The sequence below is a fragment of the Sciurus carolinensis genome, chromosome 16 (genome assembly GCF_902686445.1).
Source record: "Sciurus carolinensis chromosome 16, mSciCar1.2, whole genome shotgun sequence".
Lineage (NCBI taxonomy): Eukaryota > Metazoa > Chordata > Mammalia > Rodentia > Sciuridae > Sciurus > Sciurus carolinensis.
The window spans coordinates 56508192-56534068 of NC_062228.1; the positions used below are offsets into that span (position 1 = coordinate 56508192).

Here is a 25877-nt window from a genome sequence, read left to right on the forward strand (position 1 = left end):
ACAAAAACACACTTAACAAAGTACAAGTCATCACAAGACAAGGGAGTGAACCCGGAATGCAGAAAGACCCTACTCCAGGGAGGGGGGCCCCAAAACGTTGGAGATCTTAAGGTATTTTTCCCACTGATTCTCTACATGGCCTTATCTAAGCAATATAACAAACCCCAACACTGAGGCTAAGATTTAAGAGCTATCCAGATCTGACCTTTCGCCCCCACAAGCCTGCTCTCTAGGCAACATGGGACTGACAGAGGGGAGATGATTAACCTAAAGAGAACAAAGCCCCTGTCCCGTCCGACAGACCAGAGCTGTCCAGTGGTGTCTTCTCTGCCAAGTTTGCTAGCAAAGCTGGCCAATGGGAGACAGGGAGGGTGGAAGAGGCAAAGGGGTGCCCCAAACACCCCCGGGGAGTTCAGGAAGGTGGAACAGTGCTGGAGACCCCATGCAGACTAGCTGCCAGCAGGGAATCACCACTGCAGGGGGCCAATGTCCGTCCCCAGCTCCTCCTCCTCCTCTTCCTCCTCCTCCTTTAGTGGGAATGGCTTCACAGGCCACTTCACTCTGACAACAGGCTCCACGTGCTCCTGAAGGCGGTGCCGCTTCATGTGGGCATTCCGACTCTTGATCTTGTCGAACACCCTGAGGAGTTACCAGAGGACACGAGGTCAGAGGAGGGAGGGAGGCTGGTGACTCAAGGGAGGGACCACAGGCCAAGGCTGTGGCCCTGTGAGCCTCTCCAGGAAAAGGCCAGGTACCTCTCACACTCTCTGCATGGAAAAACACCCTGACTCTCCACGCTCCCTGGTGGCTCCGGGGTCCGTTTGGGGCCTGCACTTGGGCTGGAATTGAGGATGGACTCCCTTCTGTAACTCTTGGTCTTTATCTTTAACTCAGGAGTTGGACGGTGACTGGGTCTCTCCCGAGGGCTGCAAGTGACCTGTGAAGGGGTCAAAAACAACATAAGGGGGGCTGGGGTGTGGCTCAGTGGTAGAGCGCTTGCCTAGCAGGTGTGAGGCACTGGGCTCAATTCTCAGTACTGCATATAAATAAATAAAGAAAATAAAGGTCCATCAACAACTAAAAAATATATATTTAAAAAAACCCCATAAGGCACTAACCTTGTCTCCTTGTAAGGGAGACAGACTGGCAGGCACACATGTTCTCTGCAGGAGATCCCGCCCCCTGGAGTCCCTTCCCCAAGCTCGGACTGTGATGGGAGTGGCCTGCAGATCAGACCTCTCCCTTGTGGGTCCTCTACCTTTTCTTCAGTCCTTTCTACCTCCTCCAGCTCTCTCTTGACCCTCTTTTCTAGCCCTGGGGCTCGGCCGCAGTCAAACTTGATCATTTTTTTCCAGATGTAATAATACTCAACACACTGTGCTACCGTCTTTGTCTGGACCTAGTGGAACAAAACAGAAACAGGCTGTGGGCAGCATCTCCCAGACCCAGGCAGATCCTTCCCTAGGCGGCTGGCACTGCTGAACATCTTCCACAACAGCTCTCCCCCTTACTTTGTTGTCCCCTTCACTGCAGAGGGCCACAGAGCCCTCCCAGGTGACAGATGAAGGGGTCCAAAGTGAAGCCACATGTTAGCTAGCATCTAAGTCTGGCACACATGAATCAGCAATGCTAGCTCAGGAATCCTTCCCTGTAGGAGGAGGCCCACAGAGGCCCGAGGGTGGGGACCCTCACTGATACCATGCCCACAGCTGTGTGTTCACCACTGGGACTAATTAGAACCAATGCCTCATTCCATGGAATACCACACAGCTACTCAGGCCAGATGGAGCCTCTGAAACCCTGTCAGGAATGTGGCCCACAGTTTGAGTGGATAACATTCAATTTCATCACTTGCTCTTCCCTCTATTAAAAAGGGATACCATTAAAAATAACTCTGATGTGGAAAAAAAATTTTAAAATTGGTGCTGGGGCTGTAGCTCAGTGGTAGAGCAATTGCCTCACATGTGTGAGGCACTGGGTTCAATCATCAGCACCACATTGAAAAAAATAAAGATATTGTGTCTATCTACAACTAAAAAATTTAAAAATTGTTTTTGAAAAACTTGTAAAAGCAGAATGGAGGACAAGTGGTGTATCTCAGTGACGTAGTGCTGCTTAGCATGTGTAAGGCCCTGGTGGGTTCAGTCCCAAGCACCTCCCCCCCAAAAATTAACTGATTTAGAAAGAGAATTTCTCTTGAATTGGTGAGTGAGATAGCTCCAGAAAATACTTTAGCTCAAAGAATTTGTTTCAGTTTTATGTGTGTTCAACACACACAACAGTATATTTTCTGCCTAAGAAGCATCACCAAGTTGAAAAAACAAAAGTTGGACTTCTGCTTCTGAACAAGATGGGACAACAGGAACCAGATTTACCCTCCCACCCCAAACAATGAAAAACCAGTGAAAATATACAAACAATGTGGGCAAGACACCTGGCACCAGTCAACAAAGGTCAATGAACTCTAAGAGTAGACTTGTACATGAATAGGCACCACAGCTTTTTTTGGAGGGGTGGTACCCAGACCCAGAGGTGCTTAACCACTCACTGAGCCACATCCCCAGCCCTTTTTGTATTTTATTTAGAGACAGGGTCTCACTAAGTTGCTTTGGGCCTTGCTAAGTTGCTGAGGCTGACTTTGAAATTGTGATCCTTCTGCCTCAGCCTCCCGAGCTGCTGGGATTCCAGGAGTGTGTCACCACGCCCACCTTCAACTGCTTTATTCATAACCACCCCAAACTGGAAATCACACAAATGTCCATTAACCAGTGAACGAGTAAATAAACTGTGGTACATCCACGCAATGGAATACTATTCAGAAATACAGAGGGGTGAACTGTTAATATATGCAACAACAAAGAACCTCAAAATAATTATGCTGAGTATAAGAAGCTAGACAAAGCAGAGCATATGCTAAATAAGTATTCCATTGATATAAAACTCTAGAAAGCTCAAGCATAAAGTAATAGAAAGCACAGCAGGGGCTGATCAGAGGCAGAGAGTGGCATGGGGGATGGACTGTCAGGGACAGGAGGGTCATGGATATGTTCATTATCTTCATCATGGTGATGATTTCGTAAGTGTATAAATATGTCAAAACTCACAAAATCTTGCACTTGATTATGTGCAGTTTTGTGTATTGAGTTTTAAAAGAGGAGGAAAAAGGCAACACAGCAGCACAGTTTATGCAGTTTGAGCTCATGCTTCTTTAAGTACATGCATACATGCACATACATGTGAACAGAGAAATGCCTAAAAGCATTCAGTTACACAGGTACCAAAGCTTATTAATCAGAACAATGATCAGGACAGTGGCCAGGGGCACAAAGATTTGTTTTAAGCATAGAATGCATTTCTGTACTGCTTGGCTTCTGAGATGATAGACTGTTTACAACCTGAGAGCAGTGTGGCCACAGGCAGCTGAGGGGTGGGGCTCTAGGCCTGTTGGGCTGCATGGGTGGGACCGGGTCTGCCAGCCCTCACTTGCCTTACCATCTTGTGTATCAGATTGAAATCCTTCTTGTGGGCACAGAATGCCTTCTTAAAGAGCCTCTTCTCCATGGGGGTCCAGATGTCTGAACCTGTTCAAGAATACAACCAAGAGGGGAAGACATTTCTCCTTGTGGCTCTGTGGTTGAAACGCAGACCATCCTCCTCCTTAAAGCCATCACCAAGCACCAACTGTGTGCCAGTCTCATACCATCTTCACAAAAACCATACAAGGTGGTTCCATTACTATTCCCAGTTTGCAGATGTGGCAGCTCAGGCTTCAGTGGTTTGCCAAGAGCATACAGGGGCTCAAGGCTGCCTGACACCAGGACTGGGTTGTGCTCGACCACCGAACCCAAACCCATCTCCCTGCTCCCTGGTCAGCAGCATTACTCCTTGGGTGGGCAGGGCCCTTAGAGAACCACTAAAGGAGGAGTAGGCAGAAAAAAGTGATAGCAAAGGCACTCCAGAAGGACAGGTGCTTCCAGAAGGGCAGGTGGAAGCCTGGAGAGAAGGCCAAGAGGCAGAGGCCGAGCTGCTATCAGAGCTCACTTGCTGGCAGGCTCTCAGCCAGGCCCACGAGTCCCAGCAGCCTTTCTCCAATCACCTGTGTAGCGATAGTCGGCCAGCGGGTGAGTCCGTGGCTTCTGTGGTCCTCTGAGTAGGAGAGTCTCCAGGGCGATCTGGAACGAGAGGAGGTGCAGGCCACACAGGGTAGGGAGGTGAGGCAGAGGATCACTCCCATTCTTTCATTCACTTGAAAAATATAGCCATCCTTTAAGTCTCTGCTAGTCCCAGGGCTACTCAAAGTGGTCAGTGCTTGGACTGGTGGAGAGTCTGTGGGCACATGATGACATCAATCTGAATGTAGCTGGCATTAAAACACCAAGATGGCTTCCCCAATGAAGGAAACAGTGCAGATCTATTCTCACAAGCTGTCTGCTCCAACAGTGACTGGTGTTTGAAGGAGCATTACTCTGGCACAATGCTCCCATTTTACTTTCTCCTAGTGTTTGTTGTTAGCTAAATAAAATTTAAAAACATATTTCCTGTTTTGACTCTTAAAATAAAAGCCCAGGAGGTTAAGGACTTTTGTCTCAATCACCAGTGTACACCAGTGTAACCCTAGTCAAGATCAGATTCGTAGTTTTTAGGGTCCAGTGCAAAATAAAACCAGGGACATCTTATTCCAAAAGCGTACAGAATTCCAAGGTGGTGAAGACAACCACAGAGCACTAATGCATGCACAGAGCCCTGGGCTGTCCTGACTCAGGTGCCCACAACACTGAAGGCACCCAGAGGATACTCAACATGTATAGATCACTCTGCTGAACACCCACCCTGAGCCAGGCATGCCTCTCAGATTGACAGAAAGCAAGACTGGGGCACACTCTTTGCCTGAGTCTCCAACACAGGCAGCGTGACTCCTACTCAGAGCTAGACTTTTTTCCTTTTTTTTTTTTTTTTTTTTTTTTGGTACTGCTAGAGGTTGAACCCAGGGCCTTGTGCATGTGAGGTAGGTACTCGCCAACTGAGCTATAGCCCCAGGTCTAACTTTTAATTTATTCTCTAACTCCTCAGGATTGGGAGATGGGCAGAGGTACTCATGTTACACAAAGGTTTTTATACATCATTCAAAGGAGAAGCTCAGTGAATAAACCAGATGAACACGGGACCTAGCCCAGTCCACTCTAGCTCCGTCCCCAGGTCCCTGATTTGTCTCAGGGAATGAGTAACTGGAGAACTGAGCCACGGCGAAGTGCTCCCCTGCATCGGTTCACAAGGAGCATGCCAAGCCTCTGCAGAGGACGGGCAGCAGGCCCCCAGCTTCATTAGCTGTGAGCTGCCAAGCACACGACCACCTCACCTGAACGCTGCCCTGGGCTTCATGCAGGCAGTGCAGAGCGAGCTCCAGATTGGTGCCCCCTCCCGGCATCACGCTGGAGCATGCCACGTTGCAGAGCTCAGTCACTGTGGTTCCAAGTGAGAGAGGAACGAGTACAGGGAAGAGGAGACAAGAGGAAGTCAGCAGGGGCCAGGGAGGAAACCCTCCTGGACAGCGAGAGGGGCTCCATGTCACCTTCCTACCTCACACATCTCCATCACACACAGATGAGAAAGGGGGAACAAGGACGAAGGGCAGAGCCCTGCCTGGCACTTTGTGTGGCAGAAACTGGAGAATGCTGCCAGGGAGAAGCATACATGCTGAGGGTCTGTCCTCCCCCTCCCCACCCAGGGCACACTCAGGCGAGCACTGGAGGGAAAGCTCCCCGGAGTTGGGGGGGTTTTGGGAATTTGGCCACAGAGCTTCAGCCACCTCTGTCCTGTGTCTCTGGGTTGGTCATCACATCTCCCCAGGGCTTCCAGACCAGAGAGGCCACATGCTCATCAACTCCCGCCAGCAACCTCTCCTGCAGCTCTGGGATCTCAGCCTGAAACCGGCTTCCTATGTTGATGTGTCTGAAACAAGGCCACACGTACAGACGTATGAGACGTAAAGGTGACTCCAACAGGAAATAGACAGAAATGCGTTGGGTGCCTCTCTCAGCCCCAGGCTGCTCTATAGAAACCTGCTGCCATCTCTTGGACACACCGGCCTTTTATCACTGTGACACACAAGTGCAGGCTCTCCAGGGACACTGCCTACTTCCTGTTTCTTTATGGCCAGATTTCTGGTATGGGTGCCTCTCTAGGACAGGGGGTACCTGCTGATACCTGGTCACATCTGTCTAGCCACATCCACAGATACTCTCCAGTCTTGTACTGCACCATCAGCTATTCTGCCTAAACCCCAAGGTCCCAGACATCCGCCTCTGTGTGCTCAACCATATTAGGAGAACTTCTACATATATCTGGAGAAACCACCACTTCTCAGGGAGCTGGGCCTGACCTCCCTCTGAAGAGGGAGTTCTGAGAAAAAGTGACAGAGGGTAAAAGCACCCTTAGTTGGAAGGACCCTTAGGTTCTAAGTATGTTATGACTCACGGTTCAATGCTGATCTTAGTATCGTCCTTTACCACACAGATGCCAAAAGAGCCATCTCCTTGATCTAGAAAACACATAGAAAAAAGCCTCAAGAAGACTGACCAGAAGTGACCCACAGGGCCCTCAGCCAGCCTTTGTGGATACAGATGAAAATGGGCCTTAAAGATCCCATAGGAGGGGGAATTTCAAAAAAGACAGAGGAGGGAACTTGCAAACAACAAACTAACAGATGAAAATCACACATAGGTATTGAGACAGTAAGTTAAGGTCTCTGGAAATTGTCCCAAGGACATACGGCATCTGGAGAAATAATCGTGACTGACTAAATTTCAGTAAGAATGAAAGTCTGTGGCCTCTGAGCCATGACCAGCTCTGTGTGTGGACAAGTGCTGCTCTAAGGGCTGCCACCAGGTAGGTGCAACCAAGAAGGGGCTGCATGTCTCCCCAGTTCCCATGCTTAGAAAAACTGGAGGCAAGTAGAATGAAAATTTCTCATCAGAGAGTACCATTGGGAGATAGATGTTCTTTTGACAATGTAAACGCTGATTTTGAAAGGTACAATAGCCAAAATGGACCTCCACAGGTTTGAAGTGGTTGAAGGAAGCCATCAGCAAACTTGAAGGCAGATCTACACACAACTGAAGAACACAGAAAATAAAACAGAAAAAGTGAAAAGAGCCCCAGAGAAACGAGAGACACAATGAAGTCCAGCAACCAGGTGTGATGAGGGTACCAGATGGAAAAGATAAAGGGACAGAAAAATATTTAAAGAAATAATGGCTGAAACCTCCCAATGTTGATGAAAAACAATATACACATCCAAGAATGTCTAGGAACTCCAAACGGAGAAACAGATTTACAGTCAGGCAAAATGTTACAAGTCAAAATCAAGAAAAAAATATCACAAGTGAAATGGAAAAAAGAAAAAAAAAAGAAGAAGAAAAACCTCCTGGCATATAAGGGAACACTGTGAAGATTAACAACTGACCTCCCACCAGAAATAATGGTGATCAGAAGGCAGTGGGATAACATGCTCAATGTGCTACAAAATAAATGCCAACCAAGAGTCCCATGCCAGCAAGTTGACTTTAAAAAATGAAGGTAAAATGAAAACATGTCCAGATTTTAAAAGTTAAGAAAATCTGTTGCTAGCAACTTAGCTTAAAAGTTTACTGAGAGAAAGAACCAAGACATAAAGAATCACATATTATATGATTCTACCTCTATGAGCCACCCACAACAGCCAGATCTATAGAGGCAGAAGGTAGATTAGTACTGGCCCAGGGTGGGCAAGAGGCCAGGAAAGGAGTGACTGCTAAGAATGCAGTTTCTCTCTGGGATGTTTAATATGCCTGAAAACTGATTATGGCAAGATGGCACACATATGCTAAGAACTACTGAAGTATGTGCTTTAAAGGGATGAATCACATAATATGTGAGTTATATCTCACTAAAGTGAATGTTTTTAAAAAAGAAATACTAAAGATAAGTCTTCAGGCTGAAAGCAAGTGACATCAGATAGTAATGGGAATTCACACCAAAAAAAAAAAAAAAGTGCTAGAAAAAATTGTGTAGGTAACTACAAAGGTAGCAAAACTGCATATTTCTTTTTTAAAAATTAACTTAAAGATCAACTGCATAAAAAATACTTATTATAGTTGGGCACAGTAGTGCATGCCCATAATTCCAGTTACTCTAGGAGAATTGAGGCAGGAGGATCACAAGTTTGAGGTCAGCCTGGACAATTTACTGAGACCCTGTCTCAAAATATAATATTTTTAAAAAGGGCTGGGATGTGGCTCAGTGGTAGAGTGTTTGCCTAGCATGTGTGAACTCTGGGTTTAATTCATAATGTTAAAAAAAATGTGTTATGGACCTGTAACATCTAGAAATGTAATACATGTTGCAATAACACCACACAGGAGCAGAACAGTGCTAAAGTAAATAAATAGCACTGGGCTAGGGTTGTGGTTCAGGCCCCGGGTTCAATCCTCAGCACCATATAAAAAGTAAATAAATAAATAAAGTTTAATTATTTTTTAAAAAAATTTTAGTTGTAGATGGTCACAATACCTTTATTTATTTATTTATTTTTATGTGGTGCTGAGGATGAAATCCAGTGCCTCACAGGTGATGGACAAGTGCAACACCACTGAGCCACAACGCCAGCCCAAAGGTTAAGTTCTTAAACTTAAGTTCTTAAAGAAAAGAAAAGAAATAGTACCTGATGGTAACTCAGAGCCACAGGAATAAACAAAGAGATCCAGAGGTTATAAATAGAAGGTTAATGTAACAAACTCTATAAATAGCACTTGCTTCCCTTTATTCTCTCTGCTTTTTTACATGACGAAGTTATATAAAGTAATAATGACAACGTATAATTGAGAGAAGGTGTGTGTCTACCAAACCATCTACTCTCTACAAAACAATACCACTGAAAATACATTAGACAGAACAGAGTTAGAAGGAGCAATGTTTCTGTTTAGCACACATCTGAACAGATCATGATAGGTTAAGATGTATATTGTAAGACTAAGAAATGGTTAAGAAAAAGTTTAAAAAATAATTAAGAGATATTAAAATGTAACACCAAAAATATTCACTTATGCAAAAGAAAGGAGAAGCAGAGGGGGAAAAAAGACATGAGATATAGAGAATAAAAAACAAAATAGCAGATGTAACTCCAACTATATTAATAACATTAAATGTGAATTGATTAAACAACCCAATTAAAAGGCAGAGTTTGTTAGGTTAAATAAAAGACACATGATCTAAATAATGCCATAAGACACACACTTTATCTTTAAAGACACAAATAGGTAAAAATAAAAGAACAGAAAAGTATACACCATGCAAACAACTACCATAAGAGATAGTATAGTTATACTAATATGAGACAAATTAGACTTTAAAACAAAAAATATTACTAAAGATAAAGAGCGATATTTCATAATGATAAAAGGTCAAGCCCTCAGGACAGCATGACAATTATATATACATCTAGCTAAGTGCGGTCGCTCAGGTCTGTAATCCAAGCTACCTCGAGTCAGATCACAAGTTCCAGGCCAGTCAGGGCCTGTGAATCCTTGTCTCAAAGTAATGTAAAAAACAACTAGGGCTTGATATGGTGGCACATTTCTGTAATTGCAGCTACTTGGGAGGCTGAGGCAGAAGGATTGAAAGTTCAAGGCCAGTCTGGGCAATTAATATGACCCTATCTCAAAATAAAATTAAAAGGGCTAGGTATAAAGCTCAGAGAAAGAGCAACTGCCTAACATGTGCAAGGCCCTGGGTTCAATCTCCAGTATTGCAGAATAAGTATATATAAATAAATAAGCAAACATATATATGCTTGTAAAGAGAGAGCCATAGGGGCTGGAGTTGTGGTTCAGTGGTAGTTGTGGCTCACATGGCGTGTGTGAGGCCCTGGGTTCGATACTCAGCACCACATACAAATGAATAAAATAAAAAATCTACTGACAACTAAAAAACATTAAAACAAAAAAATATTTTAAAAAAAGGGAAAGCACTAAAGTATAGGAAGTAAAAATTGTCAGAATGAAAAGATTAAATAAAGAATTTAGCAGGGTACAGTGGCACATGCCTATAATCCCAGTGACTCAGGGGTGCAGAAGGATTGCAAATTTGAAACCAGCTTCAGCAACTTTGCTAAATCCTCAGTAACTTAGTTAGGCTCTGTCTCAAAATAAAAAGTAAAAAGGGTTAGTGATGTAGCTTGGTGGTAAAGCACCCCTGGGTTCAATCCCCAGTACAAAAAAAAAAAAAAAAAAAAAAATGAAACTCAAAAGTTGAGGATGCAGCTCAGTGGTAGAGTGCTTGCTTAGCATATGTAAGGTCCCTGAGCTCAATTCTCATTTGAAAAAAAAAAGTTGTAGATTTGAATAATTTTGTTAATAGGACAACTAGGGAGAAGATTAACAAGGAAATACAAGATTTGAGCAACAACAGGAACCACAGAACACAGAGAATTCCATGAGCATCTTCTCAAATGCACATGGAACATTCTCCAGGACAGAACACATCCCAGCCTATAAAATATGCACCAATAAACTTGAATTCATACAAAGTATATGTTATGATCACAACAGAATTAATTTAGAAATCAGTAGAAAAAGGTAATTGAGAAAATTCAGAAATATAGAAATATTCACAAATAGAAATTAAACAGCACACTCTAGTAATCAATACATCAAAGAAACCACAAGAAAAATTAGAAAATATTGAAAGGAAAGAAAACAAACACACAACATATTAAAACTTAAGCTATGTGGCTAAAGCAGTGCTGAGAGGAAAGTTAATACTGTCTATATTTTAAAAAAGGAAAAAGTCAAATTAGTGACCTAAAAAAGGGCTAGGGATGTACCTTACTGGTAAAGTGCTCCTGGGTCCAATCCGCAAAATTCCCCAAAACCCCGCAACAATGAGGTACCATTTTATGCCTACTAGGGATGGTTACAATAAAAAAGAAAAAGGACAAAAAAACAAACAAACAAACAAACAAAAGCCCAAACTGGGTACAGTGACACACACTTATAATCCCAACTACTTGGGAGGTTGAGACAGGAGGATTGCAAGTTCAAGGTCAGTCTCAGCAAATGGGGGAGTCCTGTCTCAAAAAATAAAATGAAAACAGGGCTGTAGATGTAGCTCAGTGGTAGAGTACTTGCCTAGCTGTGAGAGGACCTGGGTTCTCTCCTGAGTATTGCAAGCAAAAAAAAATCACCCCCACGCCTAACGAGTCTCAGTAAGGAGGTGGAGACATCAGAACTCTCACACTGCTGAGGGAATTCACAGCGCCGCAGACATTTCAGAAAACAGTCTGGTAGTTCCTTGAACAGTTAAACAGCTACCATGTGATGCAGCATTTTACTCTAGCTATCTACCCAAGAAAAACAGAACATGCATCCACATAAAAAGTTGTACATAAAGTTCACAGCTGCATTATTTACAATAGCCAAAAAGTAGAAACAAGTCAAAGTCCACCAACTGATGTATAAACAAAATGTGGTCCTTCCATTCAACGTGTTATTACTCAACCATAAAAAGGAATGAAGTGGGCTGGGGCTGTGGCTCAGTGGTAGAGTGCTCACCTAGCACATGTGAGGCACTGGGTTCGGTCCTCAGCACCACATAAAAACAAGTAAAATGAAGGCATTGTGTCCATCTACAACTAAAAGAAAAATTAAAAAAGAAAAAGGAATGAAGCACTAATACATGTTACAATAAGGATGAATCCTGGAAGCATCATACTAAGTAAAATAAACAAGACATGAAGGTCATATACCGTCTGAATACTTTTATGAAATAGCCACAACAGGCAAATCCAGAGACAGAAAAGGTACAACTGGTTGCCCAGGCCTATAAGGGTGTGGGCTGGGAGGGGATATGATCGCTAGTGGGCACAGGTTTCTTCTGTGGGTGATTAAAACGCTCTCATGCAAGACTGTGTGATGGGTGCACAATGTGTGACTGTCCGCGAACACTGCATGCTTTAAATGGGTGATCTGAATGGTATGTGGGTTGTACCTCAATAAAAATACTAAGAAAGTGACAAAGAAGGGCAGGCAGAAAGGTGGTGCCCTGGGCTACACCAGAGAGCAGACACTCTGGCCTCACTCACCAAGCACAGAGCTGATGAGCTGGTGAGGACCAGCCTGTGATGTGGAACACAGAGTGTTGAAGTACAGCCCAGAGCCCTCCCGGATGGGGCTGAGCATTGGAGGCGGTGTGTAGGGGGAGCACTGGAATAAGCCTTTCAGCAGGTGGTCCACCAGGAACACAGGAGACCGCAGGCAGCTCTGGTGGCATCCTCCGGGGCCTGGCTCCCCAAACGCAGAGGTTGGAGGAGGGATGAATAACGCTTTGGGCTGGGGGCGTTTCTTCCGCTTTCTATGTTGACTGCTCTCCTTACTCTCTCTCTCTTCCCCATCTTTCTCTTGTCCCTGGAAAAGAGAATTCAGAACCACAGGTCACTTGAGGCCACCTGTTAGAATATTCGGGGTAGCACAAGAGTGGGAAAGGGAACCGTCCGTGGAAACAGAGGGAAATACAACTCCCATGCCCAGAATGGCCACACCCGTGGCCTTCAGCACAGGAAATCGAGGCACTACCCAGACACACCTGAGCCAGAGCCATGATGCCAGGCCTGGCCATATCCCAAGGCTGCAGCTTTATGCACCTATCTGGAGAGCTTCAATGGTTCCAACGCTCAGCACTTAAAAGAATGGAGGCCAGGGGCTAGGGATGTAGCTCAAGGTTAAGAGTACTACCATGGGCAAGACCTGGGGTTCCATCCCCAGCACCACAAAGAAAGAAAAAAGGAAAAAGAAAAAAAAAGTGGTGGCCAGAGATGCAGTAATAGTGTGACAAAAATTAAAAATTATTCCATCTAAATGACAGTAGTTCCAATGGGACCATCACTGACTCAAGGGACCTTTGGGTGCAGTCACCCTTTCCCAAGTCCCACTTGATCTTCTCAGGTGTAGTCCTCCAGGACAGGCTGAAGAGCCAAGCCCTCAAGACCAGCTGCTCCAACTCACAAAGCTCATCTTCCCTTCAGGAAATGCTCTCTTCCCTGCCAGCCCCATTCCTCCACCTCCTCCAGGTCCTAGCTCCAACATCTCCTCTTCAGGAAACCTTCCCTGATCTCCCCAGGCTGGGTGAGGGGCCTCCTCTGAGCCCCCCAACCCTGCAAACTCTGGGCCATCTATCCCTGTCTAGACTGAGAGCCCCAGGAAACAGGGTACATACTGCTGTGGCCACTGCTGGGTACCCAGAACTGCTCAGCACTGGGACTGTCAGAGGGGATCAGGAAATGCTGAATGACTGAATAAAGGTACAAACCAAGTGCTTAGAGTCAGTACTCCCTGGAGCATTTGGTTTGGGTTTTTCCCACAGTTCCAACAGGTGGGAAAAGCAGCGGGAAGAAGCAGACAGATAAGTACCCACCTTGGACATGCTCCCCAGGGGGCAGGGTGCTGGAGCCACAGGGACCAACATGGGGAACACCAAAGGGGCTGTGGCCCTATGGTCCAAGGGCTTCTTGGCTCCTGGGGAACTCTGCCTGTCCCTGTCCCCTTCTGGCCTCAATGCCTGTCTCAGTGGCTTGTAAAACTCTGTGCCAAACACCTGAACATGGAGAGATGATGGCTCTTTAAGAGAAAGAGCAGGCAGGAGTCAGAGAGCTGCTCCTGAGGACAGCTAGAGGAGTTGCCGCAGAATTCCAGGCAGTGAGGCTAGGGGTGAGGTCCAGGCGGAGGAGCTGTGCTGTCTAATTGTGATGGTGTGCCCCACAGAGTGGCTGGACCTGACCCACATTCCCCAGGGGCAGCCTGCAACCTGAGAAAAACACACCCCAAAGCCTGTCACACCCTGAAATCACAGATGCCACTACGCATGCCTCTTCACCTGCTGCTCCTGCTTCCCCCGAGGTGACGGCCACTGATCGCTGTGGAAACACATGTGGCTGCTCAGCCCTTTTTCAGTATAAAACATCTGGCTGCAGTTCTTGCAGATGTAAGTGCTCCTTGGCTCTGTCCAGTCTGTGGGACCTCCATTTTGCTGGTTGCTGTGGGTAGACAAGGCAGGAGGGAAGAATGGGAGAATGGGACTCCATCCCTGATCACTGATTTTTTTTTTGTTTTTAACTAATCCACTGACAACCCTTGATAAATCTTAAAAAAGAGATGATATCCATATTCTCCATGGGCTGAAGCATCCTGCTCAGGATGAAGGTATCCAGTTCATTCACCCAGGGCCAGCACAGAAAGTCACAAAGGACTCCCCCCAGGGGCAGTGCCAGGCAGGTCAGAAGGCTTCACAACTTACCATCCACCTGCCATGTTCTCTTCCTTCATCGGCTGGGGGAGCCTATAGATGTTTCCACCCTGAGGATGAAAAAGCATGTCAGCCAACACAGCAGAGATGAGCAGGTACAAAAGAGCTGAAACCGTGAGACTCAGAAGACAACACTGGAGTAAGTCTCTGTGACCCTGGTTTAGGTATGACACCAAAATAAAACAAAAGACCAAACAGACAAACCGAACTTCACTAAAACTGAAAACTTCTGTCCTACAAACAATGTCACAAATAAAATGAAAAGTTAACTGGCAAAATGGGAGAGAATATTTGCAACTCATCTATCTGATAAAGGGGTTGCATCCATGACTCTTAGGATTCAATAACAAGATAGTAATTCGAATTTGAAAATGAGCAAAGGATCTGAGTAGATATTTATTCTAAGAATATATACAAATGGCCAAAAAGAACATGAATAAATGCTCAACATCATTAGCCATCAGGGAAATGCAAATCAAAACTGCAAGATACCACTTTGCACCCACCAGGATGATGACAATCATCATTATAAAGGACAAAAGCAAGTGTTGGTGAGCATATGGGAAAACTGCAGTCTCACAGACTGCAGGGAGAAGGGGGCATAACATGTACAGCTGCTTTGGAAAACAGTCAAATATTAAGCATGGAGTTGCCATGTGATTTGGCAATTCCACTGGTAGGTATTATCCAAGAGAAATGAGAACATGTATCCACAAAGTTTTATACGAATGTTCACAGCAGCTTATTCACAAAAGCCAAAAAGTGCGAACAACCTACTGATGAATAACTAAATAAAATCTACTCGGTCCAGATAATGGGATATTGCTTAGTCATAAAAGGGAATGAAGCACCATAGACACAGACGAGCCTTGAAAACAGAGGAACAGCCTTGAAACACGAGTGAAATAGAGTTACCAAGGGCCACACTGCACGATTCCACTTAGATGAAATGTCCAGAGTATGCAAGTCCATAGAGACAGACAGTAGATTTGTGGTTGTCTGGAGCTGCAGGCTGGAAAGATTAGGGGTGACAATTGGGGGTCATGATTTCTTTTCAGGCAAGTAGTGGTGATGGTTGCACAACCTTACGAATGTACTAAAAACTACAAACTGCATGCTTTAAAATGGCAAATTGTACAGTAGTTGGATAACAAAGATGTGAAAACAAGTGGCAGCTGTGGGACAAGGGGCCGGATGCTGGCGACACTAAGAGAAGTGGCTGAGTGCCTGCGAGCAGGATCTGCCTGGTGCCATGCACAGAGGAGCTAGGCTTATGCTTGTCAGCAGGGACACACAACAGGTCCTGCTTGTATCTGCAGGAACCATGATTCACAGTCAGAAAATATACATCCATTCCATGCAGAGATAATTTTTGTGGTTTGCTTGGGTTTTGGTTTTTGGTTTTTGGTTTGGTTCAGTTTGGTATTTGGTGCTGGGGAGAGACCCAGCCCTCATGCATGCCAGGCAAGGGCTCCATCACTGAGTCACCCCAGCATTTCATGCAGCAATGTGTAAGCGTCGGGGGCGGGGGGTGTGTCTCTACCTTTATATCTAAAGAATTTAAGGAGGCAAATCCAAAAGGAAACAAGAGGCAGAAGAAAGCAAGCAAAAGAGGCTTAGTGAAATCACAGAATGACAAGAAGGGGCTTGGACAACTCTGTACTGTCCTCGTTCTGGTCTTCTTTTATGGGTGGGCAGAATTTCTCTGAACCTTAATTTCCTCATATCTAAGGATTTACTGTAAAATCACATGTAAGGATTCACTGAAATGAAGTAAAATGCCTGGAAACAAATGCGAAAACAAACACTCAGCAGAACTCTCCCTGCACTATGGTCAGGCCCCACGACAGAGGCATTGGGTACCTGGATTCTGTTGAATATTGTCAGCTTGGACTTTGCATCCCGGGTGGGATCCACAGGAGGCCCAGCTGACGAGAAAGAGGCCATGGCCACCTGGCTTGGGGAAGCTGCACAGCACACATCCATCTTCACCTTCTCTTTCCGGAAGCCTGAGAAGCGCTGGGCCCTGGGGTTGCCTGAGAAGAGCCTGTAGCCTCCGCCCCGGGAACAGGCCGGGCCCTTCTCACCTCTCACAGTCCCTGAAGCCATGCCATTCTCAGCGTGGGCCTGCTTCCCAGACAGCTGGACTCCAGACAGCTCCTCCCCACCTAATGGGGTCTGCCGAGGGCCTGTCGGGGGGAAGATGTCCCCCAGGTCCAAGGTCCCTTTGGAAGATCGTAACTGCTTGGAAGAGATGTCTGGATTCCGGGAAGGGTCCAGAGACTGTGCTGTGAGGGATGGTGGAGCTGAGGCCATTTTTGGTCCTCCCTTGGTGTCTCGTCTTGTGCTGCCAGGGGAAGCCTCTCTGGGTACTGAGGGCACGGTTTTTCGCCTGCGGGCTGGGGATCCTTCTGGCTCCAAGTTTCCAAGGCCCACCTGGAGAGAGTCCACAGCTGGTGCTGGTGGCGGGGGCTGCTGTGGCCATGGCCCCTGCAGTGACTTCAGGGCAGCCTGCTTGCCCTCAGGTCCAGGGTGCTGGGAGGAAGCTGCTGCCACCTGGGCATGAGAGAAGATCCGCTGGGACTTGGTGATCATCTGGAACACCTGCATCTGCTCATGGCTCACCAGAGATTCCTGTGACTTCAGGAATAGCTGCCGGAAGAGTGGTGTGGCATCTGCTGGGAGCCCACCTGGGTTCTGTACATCCTGGAGCCCGGGTTCCCCTGAGCTCTGCCATGAGAAGGACTCACAGTCAAGCTTGCTCTTCTTGGAAGCCCAGTTGTCATCGTCACCACCATACCTGGCATCACCTGAGACCTCACTGGGTGCCTTCAGGAGTGTAGGAGCAAAGGGTGGTGTGTCCTCCTGGCTGGTGCCCATGCTGGGCGAGGGTTCCACTGGGGCAGAGGTGCTACCAGGCCTGGGGCCAGACTCAGAGCCTTCCCGGGATGGCACTGCAGGGGGCTTATGGACCACAAACACATTGTTGCTTTTGCTCTTAGGGCAGCCAGGTAGGTTCCGGAGCCACTGGAAGTTGTGGCTCGATGACTGGGAACTGGCAGGGACAGACTGGCCTCTGAAGAGAGGCAGGCAGGCAGGCAGGGAGCCGCCCTCAGGCCAGCCCTCCAGGGAGGATGGGAGCTGAAGCAGCGGGGGCTCCAACTCTGGCGGGTCAGGGGCACCATTCTCAGTGGCCCTTGAGTGGATGGCTGTGAATACTTCAGCAGCTGACTCCTTCTGTGGGGGATGAGGCTCCTCGGGAACCTCAGTGCCCAGAGTCCCTGTGGCTGCTGGGGTGCAGGAGGACCCCGATGAGGTGGGACAGGGACACGCCGAGTGCCTCCCTTCACCATCCAAAGGTCCTACTGGGGCCGGGCCAGGAGAAGGGATCTTCTGGTGGACAATGCTGCTCACAATACAGCGCAGGAGGTCTCGGTTAGGCAAGACGGAGCTAGGGGACCTGGCTTCCGGGGGTCCCAGGGACCGTAGGCCACTGGGAGGAGGCTGACTGGCCGTGTCATGGGCATGGGGGGAGTCCCCATAGGCTTCCTCTTCGGGGGGGGCCTCCTTCAGGATGCATAGGCCATGCTGGACCTCATAGTGCCGGCGCAGGGAGCGGTAGTCACAGTAGCTCTTGCTACAGCCCTGCTCGATGCACACAAAGGGCTTGGTCTTCTGGTGGGTGAGCATGTGCCCGGTCCTGGAGTCAGACATAAGAAGGGAGGTCAGTGGGTGCCTGGGATCCAGCCTACCTCTGCAGGACCCCAGTAGCCCTGAGTGTCCTTGGTGCATCTGCACCATAACTCAGAAACTGTACTTGGCACTCAAGGAGACTACCAAGCCTCCCTGCTCTGTCAAAGCAATCCAGGAGGGGCCCACCTCACCCTCACCTTTAAAGAAGTCCCTTATCTGAGAAAAAAAATCCAATGGAGCCAGATCAGACTTCCCAAAAGTGGGTTCTCAAGGAACATCAGTTCTCCCGAGATGACTCCTGAGGACCTGGGCACATTGACAACTTTTGGGAAAACACAAAACAAATAAACAAAAAATCCCACTATTCACTCTCTCAAGGTTCATAAGGCACAGGAGCAAATTTAAAAGGGAGGGCTATTTAACTTTGAGTATCTCTTATTTGCCCATAAAAATCTTTGTTTTTCAAATAGCCTATACAGACTCCTGAAAAGCAGAATTCCATAGATCCATAGAGCACATTTGAGATGCCACGGGATTATCCTTTCTGTAACAAAGGAGTCTGCTCCTTACCATAAGATTCTGTACAGAGACAGCTCCTTGGAATACCCCGCAGCAAAGAAATCAATTTACAGATACTCAGTCAATAAAAATTCTCTAGAGCCAACCAACCAAATGTGCTTATAATGTCTGCAAGCAAGAATGCATACAAATATGTATTTTATTTACCTCATACTACATCTCTATTAACAATTTACAAATGAACAGATCACCCCCTGGGATCCTGACAGTGCTATTCTAGACAGCACTAGTGCATATGATCATGGGGTATGTCCATGGACTAAACTCCTTCTCCAGACGTTAGCCCTTGGCCTCCTTCTAAGGAAGCAACAGGGAAGTAATCAGAAGACCTAAGTTCTAGCCGTGTTACCAACTTGTGATATGAGCAAATCACTTCCTGTCCCTGGGGTAGGGCTGGGCCAGAGGACAAAGTGAAAGTGGATGCTCCAAAGCCCTCTGCACCATGAAAAGGCAAGGTGTTGTCCTTACCCACTTGCAGTCTTCTTAGTTTGAAAACAGTCTCTTTCCTCCCTCACAGGCAAGAAAAGTTTATCATTCCCAAGATGTTAAGAACAGCGAATTCTGTTCTTAACTTTTAATTGGGTTTTCTTTTTTAAAACTATTTTTTTTTCAAATCACGAGTTTTTAAAAGTAAGAAAAATAGGGGTTAATGTTCCTTTACATGTTCAGAATTGAACACCATTCTCAGACACGTACCAGGGACTCAGGACATTTCTCTATCAAGTTAGCCAAACTCCTCCAAGACACAATTGCTTTGGGAGTGAGCTGTCTTAAACCACAAGGATCCCACCTACAACTTGAGGCAGTGATTTCCTCACTGGTGTTATCTGGAGGCTCAGAAAAGCAACCTGTCTGGGGCAGGGCCAGACCTGCCCTGGGACATTGGCAGTGTGAGGAGAGCCAAGTTCATGCCCACCAGAGCACAAGTGATACACATCCAGAGAATCAGGAAGTGGAAAAACCCAATGGAGGGCTGGTGGGTTGATTCAGGAGGGAGGGAGAAAAGGCAAGAGCACACCCACACCCCCCACCCTTGAACAGCCATTTTTCTGACCAGACTCCTACATACAGGTGGTCCTGACGCTTAAAGGCCTTGCTGCAGATTTTGCAAACGTGTTTCCTTTCCTGGCTGTGCGTCAGGTAGTGCTTGCTAAGAGAACTGGCGCTGCTGAACACCTTCCCACAGAGGCTGCAGTCCAGAAGCGGATTTTGAGGGGAACTGTGCTGCCGCTTTCCTTTCCTTGCACTCCCCGAGGTGGCCCTGCCTCCTTCGTCAGCCTCTCTGGGCACCTTAAGTGCGCCTAGCCCCAGGTCTAGACAGAGGGAGAAAGCACAGGTTATACACAGCTGGGGAAATCAGAGAGCACTACTAAAGCACTCTACCACTCTCTGCCCATGCTGGCCTTGCAGGTCACCTAAGACGCTCACTCCAGTGTCATCAGTTTTGCATGTGCAGAAAACAAGGCTCAGGATCATGCGAGGGGAACAGAGCCCCTGGTCAGGTCACACCTGTGGGACTTGACTGGTTTTGGTGCCACATGTGGAGGGAAAGGGATAGTGGCAGGATGAAATCCTTCAGGGACAGTGTGACCAAGACAGACGGGGCTTGAGGACTATATCATCACCTGGCATTGGAAATATGCCACCTGAAATCTTGGGAAAGTACAAAATTTTGTACTCAACCAGTTCTGCTTCTGGGTTTTTATTTTCCTTTTGGAAGGACTAGGGACTGAACCCAGAGGTACTCTACCAGTGAGCTACATCCCCAGACTCCTCCCCTTTGTTTTGGAGACAGGGTCTCACTAAGTTGCCGATGGCTGGGAACTTGTGATCATCCCACCTCAGCCTCCCAAGCACTGGAGTTATAGGCGTGTGCCACCGTGCACAACTGTTTGTTTGTTGTTGTTGTTGTTGTTGTTGTTTTTTTTGTGCTTACAAGGCAAGCACTCTACTAACTGAGTTATATCCCCAGCTCCCACAGCTGTTTTAAACTTAGCTTTCTGCAAAGATCTAGCTTCAAGGGAATTAACTGAACCATTGCTTTTCCTGGGAAACTAAAAAAAACACCTGATATCTGACAAGAGGGCATATAGATAACTGTGTTATGGTTTTAATGCTCTGTGACAAAAGTTTTTCCAATAAAACTTTAGAAAAATCTGATGACATAAAAGGTTGTTCATGCTACACTACTAAGAAAAAAGTAGCCTATTGGTGAGGAATTGCCCTGTTAAAAAAGAAAAAATAAATTTGAGTAGAAAATTGACTAAGAGAATGGATTGTCTGGTAGGAGGATGGGTCAGTTCTATTTTCCTCTGTTTGTGTGTCTGGATTTCCCATGTTTTCTGTATCTCTAGAGTAAAATGAAAGAAGGTACTTTTATTAATCATGTCACCTAGAAAAAAGGTGAAGGAACTGGGACTATACAGGTAGTTGAGGGGAGGTGTCAAGTATAAGAAGAGCCAGTCTGTGGAAGAGGGAGCAGATTGCTTCCATTTTATTTCAAAGGACAGAACTAGGCTCAGTGAATGAAGATTAAAGGCAAGCTGAGTGGGCTGGGGTCGTGGCTCAGTAGAGTGCATGCCAAGCATGTGTGAGGCACTGGGTTTGATTCTTAGCACCACATATAAATAAATGAATAAAATAAAGGTCCATCAACAACTAAAAATTTTTTTTTTAAATAAGAAGCCAAGTTGTGCCAAAAAAAAAAAAAAAAAAAAGGCAAACTGATTATGGACCACTATAAGCAATGGGACAGGGATACAAAGACTCTATCCAGCTCATTGCTGTTCCCAGCTCCTGGAATTAGCATTCTGGCACCAGCAGGCACTTCAATAAATGTTAGAGGAATGAATAATGGAAGATTAAATTGGTCTGCAAAATGGATTACACTGTCCTACAAGATGGAAAGTTTAGAAATAAGCATTTATTTGGGAGGGTACAGAGACGAGATCCAAGGATCTCAGGGACCAGAGCAGGGATAGGGGAAGGAAGAGAGTTGCACTAAAGGATCCAAAATGCAGACCATCTGTGGCTGGCAGACAAGCAAAAGGGAAACTGGACTCTCATTCCAGCTTTGCCTGTGGCCTTGGATCATTTGTCTCTTAACTTGCCTGTCCTTCAACTTCTTCATATAAGAAAATACTGTGTGAAGCCAGGCACAGTGGCACACACCTGTAATCCCAGTAACTGGGGAGGCCAAGGTAGGAGGATTGCAAGTTCAAGGCCACTCTTGGCAACTTAGTAAAACGCTCAGCAACTCAGCAAGCCCCTATCTGAAAATTAAAAAAGGCCTGGGGCATAGCTCACTGGTTAAACACCCCTGGGTTCAATCACCAGTACCGAAAAGAAAGAAGAAAAAAGAAACAAAATTGTACTCAGTTACCTTCATTTCTTGACATTAAACAAAAAGAAAGAAAGAAAGAAAGACAGACAGACTGTGCTGAGTAGCTGAATAATTCCACCAGTTTAAATAAAGACAAATCAGACTCCCTCTGGGTACAGTCTTCAGCCTTGCTGCATTAGTTTAAATGCTCCTTAAAGCAAATGTTAAACAAAAAAAAGATGTTGTAAAAAATTGAAAGAACACTGAAATACAGGCAGTCACTGGCCTGAGAAGTCACTTGAACTTTCTAGAAAGCAGTGTTACAAAGCTCTAAAACCATTTATATGCTCTGTCTGGGTAAACCTACTTTGAGAAAAATGCTCAAAGAACTAATCCAAAAGAAAATTTAATATGTAAAAACTTGTTCACACAAAGATTTTAACAGTGTAACAAGAATGTGGTCTAACAATACAATGGAATAGTTAATATAAGTTGCAGTGTCTACCTTCACATACGAAAACAAATATACTTGTTTGTTTTAAAGCTTCAAACAAAACTGCTTTTTTTTTTTTTTTTTCAGTGCTAGGGATGGAACCCAGGGACTAAATACTCCCTACTGAGCTTAATCTCCCTCCCTCTATGCATTTAATATTAACACCATAGAACTATGTATATAGGGCTGGGATGTAGTTCAGTGGTAGTGTGCTTGCCAAGCATGTGTGACTGTCTGGGTTCCATCCCCAATACTACAAAAAAACAAACAAACATCAACATCAACAACAAAAAAACCTCAAACCAAAAATCTATGTATAGCTGAGCAACTTCACCCACGCATTTAAAGATTTATGTATGGGCAGTCAGAGTGGAGACTTTTGCTTACTACTTTTCTTTATTTTCTAAGTTTTCTCTAATAAATATATATTACTTTTCTAATTAAAATAATTAATGTATTCTGGACTTGGTTGTTAATGAATATAGTACCAGCTACTCAGGAGACTGAGGCAAGAGAATCACTTGGGTCCAGGAGTTCAAGGCCAGCCTGGGCAACAAACAGTGAAATCCCATCTCAAAAAAGAGAGAAGGGCCAGGTGCAGCTGTGCACACCTGTAATACCAGAGGATTGGGAGACTGAGGCAGGAGGATCTTAAGTTCAAAGCCAGCCTCAGCAACTTAACGAGGCCCTAAGCAACTCATTGAGACTCTATCTCTAAATAAAATAGAAAATAGGGCTGAGGATGTGGGTCAGTGGTTAAGTGACCCTGAGTTCAAACCCTAGTATCCTGAGAGAGAGAGAGAGAGAGAGAGAGAGAGAGAGAGAGAGAGGAAATAAAATAAGCATATGCATTTATAGGAACCTGAATTTATGGAAGAGAAGTATAAAGACTTGAAATTTAATATTCAGTGGATTCCTTTTTTCCTATAAGGTAAAAAAAAAAAAAAGTTCAAGTGTAAAACAAATATGAGAAAGGTTGAATTAGAGTAATGATTTACACAGACCCCTATGAATATCTGACCTAAGTCAGTATGTCTTCCCAGCAAAATGCACACATATGCTATGTTCCAGCATTTTCCAGGTGGCCCAGGCTGAGAATACTACTCACTGGCTTGAGCCTGGCCAGTACCTGCCGTTCTGCAGATTTCCTGTCCTGCCTCATGACTCTGCCACTGTGCCCACACAGTGGCAAGGGGACCCTCTGTCTACTACATCTTCTGTGGAACGGGAGCCCTCAGAAACTTTTCATTTTACAAGTTCTTCAGAGCATTTCTTGAGCTACTTATCCCAATTAAGATTAACATTTGCTTTGCAAGACATTTCAGATGTGGTCTTCCATGTGCATGGTGTGATTATAAATGTCCCCAAACTCTAGCTCAGTCAACTCATTTAAACAACTTATCCAGGAAATGATGAGGAGAATCAAAATAAGAAAAACAAATGAATTTATTTTCTAAGGGAAGACGAGAGGCAAACCTAGTTATTTAATTATTTTAGTAGCTCTCCCTTTGTTCCTCTACTACTGAAGAGAATGGTTTAGAACTAAAGCTATTTAAAATTAAATATCACATTATTGGTGTGTATGTATGTATGTACATGTGTATATGTGTACATGTGTGTATACATATGTATGTATCTCCAGGCTTGGTGGCTCTGAAGTAGTCTCAGCTACTCAGGAGGCTGGGGCAGGAGTGCTGGGCAACACGGCAAGCCTCTGTCTTTTAAAATACAAAATAAATGAACAAACAAACAAATCAATCTCCGTTCAGTGCTTTATGGTCGAAAAAGTGCTTTTACAACTGTTTCTTCTTTTGCTTCTTACTGCTCTTACTCTGAGGGGAAGCAGGGGGATATTACTATCCCCCTACATTATGGATGAAGTCAGTGAGCCCTGGAAAGTTAGACAACCAAGAAGCAGAATGGACAGAACCCAAGTTCAATCTGAAAAAATGAAGAGAGCCCTTGGGAATGTGGTGATAATAGGAAAGCCATAAGGCTTAAGGTCTTCCCACATACCAGCAAAAGATTAGGGTATCTCCAAACATTTGTGTTCTCAATATTATTCCCTTGGATTAGTGTTTGGTTTCTTTTACTAGGAAGTTGGTAACAATTCTAAAATAGGAAAAAAAAAAAAAGAGAGAGAGAGACTTTTCCCAAAGTCACTTGTAAAAGAGAAAATTTTTCTTGACCAATCCAAGCAGATTCAATCCCTAGCTGGTTGCAGGAACTGTCAACTATCCCGCCAGGCCCTTCCACCCAAGTGGACAGCCTCACCTTGTAAGGAAGTCTGCGATTCCGGATCTGCATATTCCTCCAGCAGCTTCACAGAATCACTGTCCTTCCCTGAGTACAGGGACAGGGCATCTAAGTTGTCCTCCAGCACCTCACTGGGCATGTCGGGCGCTGGGAGACTGGGGTCCAGGTCCAAACCACTCAGGCCAGCATAGAGCAGGTCTCGTGTGCTGGGACCCAGATCCCGGTTGAGGGTGTCGCTGCAGTTGAGCCCTTGGCTCTCTGAAAACGAAGAGAGGTGCATTTCTGATGGAAGGGCACCCTCGTCCCCAAGGTTGTACTGGTCCATGGTTCTCCGCTCCCAGTTCTTGGCCAAGAACCACTCTTCGAAGGAGCAAGGCCGGATAAAGGGTCAGAAAGGACAGAGCCCTTGATAGCGGGTTAATTCCTGAAAACGAACAAGGAGGAACCAAAATTATGAGGTGGCGATACAGCATGGTAGGTAGAGCATGAACTTGGAATTCAAACGGGAACAAAGGAAACAAGTCTGTTCTCAGTCACCTAATAGCCACACGACATTAGGCAAGTCCCTTGAGCTCCCTGAGCTTTCGTTTCCTTATGTGTAAATGAGGTAAAAGAGTAACGAATAAATGAAAAGATTTCTAGCTCAAGGTGAACTGAATGGACCTCTTCCTCCAGCTATAAGCATGCAGAAATGTGACAAAAGACAATTTTTAAGGCATAGCTAACTCAAAAGACAGCTAAGTAAAACCCCAATGCCAACAACAAGAAGAATGGCCAGAGGCATGAACTCAAGTTAGCCCAAGGGGAAATCAGACCCAGGTAGGCTGCCCGGAGCTGCGCTGTCTACTCTGACAGCCACTACTCCTATGTGGCCACGAGGCACTGAATGTGACTGGCCCCAATGGAGACATGCTATGAGGGTAAAATACAATTTGAACTGGGAAGATTTAGTACCAAAAAATGTAAATTGAGTAATTTTTATATAGATTACAAGTTGAAATGACAATATTTTAGAGGCAGTGGGCTAAATGTTACTAAATTAACTTTATCTGCTTCTTTTAATTTTTAATGTGGTTTACAGAGTATTTTAAAATTATACATGGCTCATTATATTTCTATTAATGACTACTACCATGGGAGCTGGAACTTGGGCTTATAACAGATGCATGGGAAAAGAAAACTTGGAGCCTTCAACTCAAGACA

The 25877-nt window shown here is 45.5% G+C and overlaps 1 protein-coding gene across 1 annotated transcript; it reads right to left on the reverse strand.

The window, feature by feature from the left end:
• Positions 1–413: 413 nt before the first annotated feature.
• On the reverse strand, positions 414–24999 carry Znf541 (zinc finger protein 541). Its single transcript, XM_047529600.1, has 15 exons — positions 24693–24999; positions 19673–19916; positions 16195–18031; positions 14323–14381; positions 13903–14062; positions 13444–13623; positions 12116–12437; positions 6475–6538; positions 5807–5949; positions 5357–5460; positions 4097–4172; positions 3493–3581; positions 1259–1399; positions 756–937; positions 414–639 (listed from the first exon to the last, which is right to left on the reverse strand). The coding sequence occupies exons 1-15, from the start codon at positions 24997–24999 to the stop codon at positions 468–470; spliced, it is 4080 nt and encodes a 1359-aa protein (XP_047385556.1). The 3' UTR covers positions 414–467.
• Between the last annotated feature and the right edge of the window lie 878 nt (positions 25000–25877).